The following is an 8,451-nucleotide window of genomic DNA, read 5'->3' as shown; positions in this document are numbered from 1 at the left end:
GCATCCCTACACTTAGGGTACCGAGCAAGCCATGTGTGTAGCCTTTATACCTTCACTTGGGTCCTCGCTCTGAGGAACGTCATTCTTGGATGAAATTCTTGGGAGGGACTTATCCAGCTTGAAACAATGCAGTGTTGGGTTTGCTCCCCTACAATGGGAGCACTCAAGCTTAACCCCTTAAGGACACATGACATGTGAGACACGTCATGATCCCCTTTTATTCCAGAAGTTTGGTCCTTAAGGGGTTAAATCGACAGCTGCTATACCACCTACAGTGGCTCATATTAAAGAGCCAACAGATACCCTTCTTGTGACCTGCTGACACTCCTGCAGGAGCTCCAGTGGAAAGTGGTTGGGCTACACGGAGTCATAAGTAGCAACCAAAGGTTACCATCCTGTACTCCAAAATCCAATTGAGCTTGAATCGACTTTTTTTTTCTGCACTGCTAGTCATATTGATCAAGCACTGATCTCCATATACCTTGTAGGCATCCCTAATGAGGTCCAAATAGTTGAACAGTGACAGTACCCTCTCAGGAAACCTACTAGCCAAAATACTTGCAAGTGTCACAAAGACTTAGTACCAATTCCAAACATTCTAAGCAATTTTTTCCCCCTCCCCGACTTCTCCTTGCAGTGGTATGTCCATTGACTCACCCTTAATAAAAATGTTTCTTAAAATATTTATTTAATCCAAGGGCACATGTAAACCCAGCAAAGCATCATTACATACTGGTACCAGAGAGGGGGTACTACTTAACTCTGGTCCCGAATTCATAACTCCCGTAAGGCACACCTCAGTACAGGGAGGGGACCCACCTGCGTGCAGACCAGTGTAGACCCGGGGACCCAGTGTAGACCCTAAATCCAACGCAGGGGTGAAGTGCTCTAACACTGAACTGAGCAACTACACTTCCCTTTCAGAACCACTACACCCCGCTGGCTCTGTCTGCGCAGTCCAAGCGCGAGCGTAAGCATACTCACTCACCCTGGAGCAGGGGAACCACTCTTTTCATACTCTGAGAATCAGCCGAATGTGCAGAAAACGGCACTTCGCTCTCTTTGGCTCACTGGAAGCAGAAGTCCTGCTGCAAATTTTGGCCAAATTCTGGCATCAAATAGACTCAGATTCTCGTTTGCGAACCTTCATCCGAGTACTCCAGTGAATGTACTCCGAATCCCTCCTGTGAATTGCCTCAGAATCCAGCGACTGAATAACATTCTAATCCCGATTTGACATTCAAATCCAATTGCCAAATTGCCTTTAAATGCAATACGCAAACTTCTCCCGAATTTGATCTGTCACCAACGAATAACGGGCCTGTGATGTCAATACAGCGGTGCATACGGACATCACGTACGCGCCACCGGGGAAGGTTCGAGCATCACTCAGCCACTCCTGGCATGTGGCCGCACGCTCTGATGTGACATCCTACCCAGACGGAATAGAGGGCCTAGGGCTCAGGAACCTTACCCGGAAACCAGCGCCATCTTGAGGTGTTGCACCGCCATCTTGGGAATGCGACCCAGATCCGGAAATATTACACCTGGCACTCTCCCTGACCTTCTCCCCACCGCAATTGCCAAGATTTTAGTCCCCAAACCAGCCTCACTCGGTTCAGGACTCCTGGGGGATGCTGGAGCTTCTCTAGATCACTGAATCAGACTTGGGCCCGGCCCATCTGCTCACGGGTGAAGAAGTCACTTCTCGTTCCGATCCACCATGTTCTTCCGAGCCCTCCATGACATAAGGAAGCATAGGGCTCTCACCATGAGCCCTATGGAAAGCCTGCAGCAGAGTGAGTAATGCCTTCCTTGACATCTTTGAAGCACTAGCCATTTTATTTGGGAGGAAAACTCAATGTCATAAATGTAATTTTTACAGAGACTACCAGAGGAAAGACACTGCCAGGCTCCCTCAGCATTGTTCACCGGTAGTCTGGTAATTTTCAGAGACTTCCCTGCTTCCAATTGTAAAACTAACTGTATCCATTTGGTTGGTATTCATTCCAGGGGTTGGCCTTACTAAGAAAAACCCTAACATGACCGGTGTCTCCTGTATGCATACCTTAGAGCAGTCATAATCACTGCCAGACAAACACAGATGCTGCAGGAAATATGTTTATTTTAAAGGGGCAGAGCTTTAAAATGCTGCTCAAATTACAGACAGGGGAGAAGGGACATATCCCAAGGTAGAGCCTCCAGGGTATTCCTTGACAAACTAGAGTGACATAGTGAAAACAGAGTGGCCAGGGGATCACACGAACAAAGAATCTAGCACTTACCTGAGGTATCCCTGTGTGCCTTGAACATAGGGGATATACCCAGACGTCCTCAATGGTGGACAACCTAGGGTATCTTCATAAGGTGGCATTATTGACAACCTAGAAAAGTAAAAGACTCTGCATGTTGCCTGACAGGGTACAGATGATCCTACAAAGGGATCCCCGACAACCCCATATAGGACGTAGCAGTGGTAACAGGTGTCCCTTGCTAGGGAATATATGGGCTTGTAAAAAATAAAAACTCTTCTTAATTCAGCTAGAACTTTAACAAATCCCCTTCCTGGGAGGCAGAAACAGAATGGAGGATTCCAGACGAGGAACTAGAAAGGCAGACATGTGCTAAGTGTTGCATTAGGGGTGATTCTATATTCTCAACTTTATCCTATAGGTTTAAATTTATAGGCTATCACAATCCAAGGAAGGGACAGAGGTGATTTTCCAATGTCATGAAAAGTCAAAATATTATTACAATATTAAAAAAGCGACTGGATATTATATCTCCCTGAGATTCCCTATCCAAATATACCACAATTCCACATCTGCACCTTTCAGCTTTAAAAAAAAGAATTGATGGTAATGATGACTAAAAGACCGAACATTTACTATTTATGATTATATTATATAGTTGAAGATGAAGAGATATTTGTTAGATTCCATATGTTCAGTATAATACAAAAACATACAAAATTCACAAAAGTAACAAGACAGTTCTGTTGTTGTTAAACGGTGGTTTGCTGCCTTGTTGGACAGCAATTCATGCTTTATAAGTTTATATTATTTTACGAGTGGAAAAAATAAAAAAAAATATTACTATTAGTAATATTAGTAAAACTCAGTGTGGTTTACAATTTTCAATTTCTGAAACACCTGATGAAGGGCAGAACAAACCTTAAATGGACACTATAGGCACCAAAATTAATTTAGCTTAATTAAGCAGTTTTGGGTATATAGATCATGCTCCTTCAGTCTCATTGCTTGATTCCCTGCAGTTTAGAAGTTAAATATGTTTGTTTATGCAGCTCTAGTCACACATCTCTGCATTTGACTTACACAGCCTTCCTAAACACTTCCTGTAAAGAGATATCTTATGTTCAAACCTCCTTTATTGCAGTCTGCTTAAAATAGAATTTCTTATCTCCTGCTTTGTTAAAGGGACACTGTAGGCACCCAGACCACTTCAGCCCATTGGAGTAGTCTGGGTGCAAACTCCCATCACCCCCCTAACCCTGAGCATGTATTTATTGCAGCTTTTAAAAAACTGCAATACCAGACAGCCACTAGAGCAGGGATAGGATTCCTTCGGCACTCCAGATGTTGTGGACTGCATCCCCCAGAATGCTCTTACACCCACAATGCTGGCAAAGCATCATGGGAGGTATAGTCCAAAACATCTGGAGTGCAGAAGGTTGTCTATGCCTGCACTAGAGGGACTTCCATGTGCTAAAGACGACTTTTGTTCATCTAAACAACGCTGGACATCCTTACACTATGCATGAGGACTTCCAGCGTCACCGGAATCCCCATAGGAAAGCATTAAATAATGCTTTACTATGGGGAGATCCTATTACTAGTGCAGTCATTGCCCTGCATGTGCATTAGGTCTCCTCTGTCGGTGGACGTCGCCGTGGGCGGAGCTGACCCAACACCGAGGGACATTGGCGCTGGACCTAGGTAAGTGACAGAAGGGGTTATTAGTCGCTTCTTCACCACGGAGGGGCGGGCCTTAACAAAGGAGGAATTTATAGTGCCAGGAAAATGAGTTTGTTTTCCTGGCACTATAGTTTCCCTTTAATATGCTTAAGCCCTTGCAGGAGCTGCCTGTGTGTTATTTAAGTTCAATATACACAGCAGGAAATAAAAATATCTATAGTAAGTTAAGATCTGATTGGAAATTAAACCATTTACTTCTTGTTGGCTGTGTCCATCACAACCGCGGCTAAGTATGGCAAGGGCTCCATGGACAGAAACAAAAGTGATTTAAAGGGATACAATAGGCATCAAAACAACTTTAGCGTAATGTAGTAGTTTTAGTTTATAGATCATGCCCCTGCAGTCTCCCTGCTCAATTCTCTACCATTTAGGAATTGAATCACTTTTGTTTCCCGTGACTGTGACTCACACAGCCTACATGAAAAAAATGGTTTAATTTTCAGAGATGATAAATTATAGATGAAACAGGCTGTGCAATAAAGTAACCTAGAATGTCTCATCATCTGCAATCATCTGGGTTTGCTTTGTTTGAACTGGAATATGATGTAATTTACTAAATCGTTAATATACATTTAAAAGACAACCAAGCATCTCATGACACAAATGTTAACACAAGCTATTGGTGATTTTCAAGGTTTTATTTAGTGGTGTATTTTCCATAGAAGTGACATTTTCTCTTTAAATCTGTTTTTTTGTGAGAGAGTGAACCACATTAATTTTGACGAGTGAGTTCACATGGACTTACGCCATTATAGAGTTGATAAGCGCAGAATATGAATTTTAAGGTACATGTGGGGGGCAGCATTTATTTAATTTTGTTTGATCATCATTTGTCATCAAGTTTGTTTAATATTTGTGTAAGGTTGTTTCTAAAAGTTTTTTTTATTATTGGTAGGGCTAAATCATAATACTCACCCTGTCTTAAAACCCTGACTTTCAATTAATTTGTAAGACAAAAATCCACGATTTTATCTAAGCTTCTGCATAATGGGCCAAGCTTTTGTTGTAGATGTGGATGTAAAAATCCTATTGAATCTCACACAAATGCCATCAGTCAAATATGTCTCGCTTTAACCAAAAGAAAATGAAACTTTAACATAGATTCAGTCAGCTCATTTAATTTTGAAAAAAAATGAGTTTAACACAATGACAAGGTTTTTGCCACTGTTACCCGAAAAAGATTACTGGCAAGTCCTTCTGTACAGAAAACATCCCTCCCATGGCTGAGAGGGCCGTGTCACAGTAAAATGTTCCGCAGCATTGTTTCTTTTGTGGGTTCATTTCCCAAAATAATCCCCCAGATAATGTTTTTTTTTCTTTGCTTTTTTTTATAGTTTTTTTTGGAGCAAATGAAAATGCAACAGCCTTTAGTTTATAGGGCATTAGGGCAGCGTGTATGATTTGGGGGAAGGTAGAAACAAAGAAAAGAGGAGGACTGTAGTAAATTAAGTTCTCTCTCACTTCTACTTCAGATTCAATTCCTCTCAAACAGCTGTTTTACACTTTAACTGCTCACATGATATAAATAGCAATTAACACAGGAGAGCAGAGAACTAGATAATCATCACCTTAATTCTGAATTAACAATAAAAAAAAATGTTGCCACAATAATTCACAGATATGTATACTATCTCCCTATACATTAAAAAAAAAATCCATAAGGAGGTGTACATACACATTTTGCAATGTAACTTTACACAGAGTGTAAAAAACACTCGATTAGATAAAGCAAAAACAATAAAAATTAAATTAAAAACAAAGCAATAACATCTCCTAATTTTTAGTAGGGTAAATAAGTGACCAATCCCAAATGGGACTTTAATTACTTTATGAAAGTGGCGCGTTTGATGCAGTATCACTACATATCTTAACATGATTATTATCAGATTAATAGAATTCCCATATTATGTTACACAACACATGGGATTTTCTATTACATGTACACCAATACCATTGTTGCTCATATGAAAGTGCCCAATCTATAATTCTTATGGATGTGGAAATTACCAATCCCCATTTTTGTTTTTTTTCTCTCTCTCTCTCTTTGTGGGGTTTCTTCAGAGCAATGAAGATTCATAATCAAACTCTCCTTTTCACTTTGTAATGTCCAAGGCAAAGCAAGGTCGGAAGTTTTTTGTCCATGTAATATTCCCTGTAGGAGAAGAATAGGAAGCTGCTGGTGGATGGGACTGGGCAAATACTGTGCTTTTCGTGCTAGTGTGCATAGAGGATAGAGAAGAAGAGTATGGGGGAAACACATGTAAAAGAAGACAACAGAAGGGGTGGTAAACTTTAAAGATGGTGTAGAAAGAAATGGCAGAGAAAAACATATTAGGGGAGAGAAAATGGACAAGAATGAGAAACTATTTGTGACAGACTAAGACCAAACAAAGGTATAAGAAGGCATTGAATCCACCAGTGAGACAGAGAGCGCAAACAAATTGTGTCTTCCGGCTCTCTTTTGCTCCCCTGTATTTGTGGAGCTCAATCACATCATGATGTGTCTCCGTCGGTGCAGCGCCAGATGGTCTGAGCGGGAGAAGGTCCTGTCGCAGTCCGAGCAGAGAAAGGGCTTTATTCCGGTGTGTTTGCGGAAATGTCGTGTCAACTCATCCGACCTCGCAAATTTCCACACACATCCTTCCCATGTGCATTTATATGGCTTCTCACCTGCAACAGGATATGTATTTCATTACTAATGCAAATCTTTCAGTCATATTTTCTCAAAATCACACAAAAATAAATTCAGCGCGGAAGCAAAGTGATAATAGTCCAAAAGCAGCTGGAACACCAATACGGAGTCTCTCTTTTCCGATCAGAAAATTGGATAAAAACAGGGGGGTACGTGCAGTGCTTCAGTAATCCTTGACAAGGTATATGTGAAGAAAACCAGAGAAGGAATAATAGTGAAGTAATTAAAACTGTAGTGGTGATAAATAAAATAAAAGATGTGCACTCACACTTTCCTGAAGCTTCAATACAGCTCCAGTGTATGCGCCTGGGCGGAATAATCCCCGCCTATGGATCAAGTGCAGAGGCAATTCTTCAAGTTATAGATGTGGTAGGGGGTATCCTCATAAAAAACAAACAAATAAAAATCGTATATGGTGAAGTATGTAGAGCTATGAAGCAAGGGTAGGTAAAAACTATAAAATGTGCACTCACGTGTAATGGAGCCGTAAAACCTGGCTCCTCTGATAGCGCTTGAAGTGGTATGATCCCCACTCAAGGATACAGATGTAAAAGCAAATTCTTCCCTCCGTGTATATGTGGAGATAAACAAACAGAACCACAATAGTGTACACCGTAAAAAAGGAGTGTAAGCAGAAATAAATAATTTAAGCCTACTCAATCCAAAGCGCTTAGGTGGTATGATCCCCACCAGGGATATAGCTCCAAACAATCCGACAGCAACAAAGTTAGGTCCAATTAAAAAAGTACTTTAATGTTAAAAAATATAATAAAGGAAATACAATATATAATAAAATAGTGATAAAAAAGTTGTAAACAATACACTTAACGCGTTTCTCCTTGGATACGCTTTAGTAAAACACTTTTGATATATTTTTTACGGTGTACACTATTGTGGTTCTGTTTGTTTATCTCCACATATATACGGAGGGAAGAATTTGCTTTTACACCTGTATTCTTCCGGCTCCATTACACGTGAGTGCACATTTTATAGTTTTTACCTACCCTTGCTTCATAGCTCTACATACTTCACCATATATGATTTTAATTTGCTTGTTTTTTATGAGGATACCCCCTACCACATCTATAACTTGAAGAATTGCCTCTGCACTTGATCCATAGGCGGGGATTATTCCGCCCAGGCGCATACACTGGAGCTGTATTGGAAAGTGTGAGTGCACATCTTTTCTGGAGCTGTATTGAAGCTCCAGGAAAGTGTGAGTGCACATCTTTTATTTTATTTATCACCACTACAGTTTTAAATACTACACTATTATTCCTTCTCTGGTTCTCTTCACATATACCTTGTCAAGGATTACTGAAGCGCTGCACCTACCCCCCTGTTTTTATCCATATTTTCTCAAAAGGCAAGAACTGAATTTAAAGAGTCAGTCTAGGCACATCATTGTGGTTAAGAGTCAAACCGTTTTTAGGCAGTTTGACACATACCTGTCTGCCGCAGACACTTTAAGTTCAGTCCTCTTCTCTGATATATTTAAAAGTGTAAGTTCCCCTTTCAGCAGACACTCAGAGGGCACCTGGGAGACTCATATAATCGTCAAAGCATTGAAAAACTGTTTGACTCTTACATTTACTTAACCCCTTAAGGACCAAACTTCTGGAATAAAAGGGAATCATGACATGTCACACATGTCATGTGTCCTTAAGGGGTTAAATTTGACTCTAACATTGGGGGACACTTCCAGAGGCCTTTTAGCACCTTTTAGTGCTCATAAATTCGAAACAAGTACATTCAAGCCAAGAG

The 8,451-nt window shown here is 40.7% G+C and overlaps 1 protein-coding gene across 1 annotated transcript in view; it reads right to left on the bottom strand.

Moving 5' to 3' along the window:
* Positions 1 to 5,097: 5,097 nt before the first annotated feature.
* Positions 5,098 to 8,451, bottom strand: part of KLF8 (KLF transcription factor 8) — a 46,848-nt gene continuing 43,494 nt past the window's right edge. Inside the window, exon 5 of the mRNA XM_063432237.1 lies at positions 5,098 to 6,665. Coding sequence (XP_063288307.1) covers positions 6,484 to 6,665 — 182 coding nt within the window. The 3' untranslated portion in view covers positions 5,098 to 6,483. The remainder of the gene's footprint in view (positions 6,666 to 8,451) is intronic.

The sequence above is a fragment of the Pelobates fuscus genome, chromosome 9 (genome assembly GCF_036172605.1).
Source record: "Pelobates fuscus isolate aPelFus1 chromosome 9, aPelFus1.pri, whole genome shotgun sequence".
Lineage (NCBI taxonomy): Eukaryota > Metazoa > Chordata > Amphibia > Anura > Pelobatidae > Pelobates > Pelobates fuscus.
Note: the sequence above shows the minus strand (reverse complement) of the source record. Positions and strands in the feature narration are given on the sequence as shown.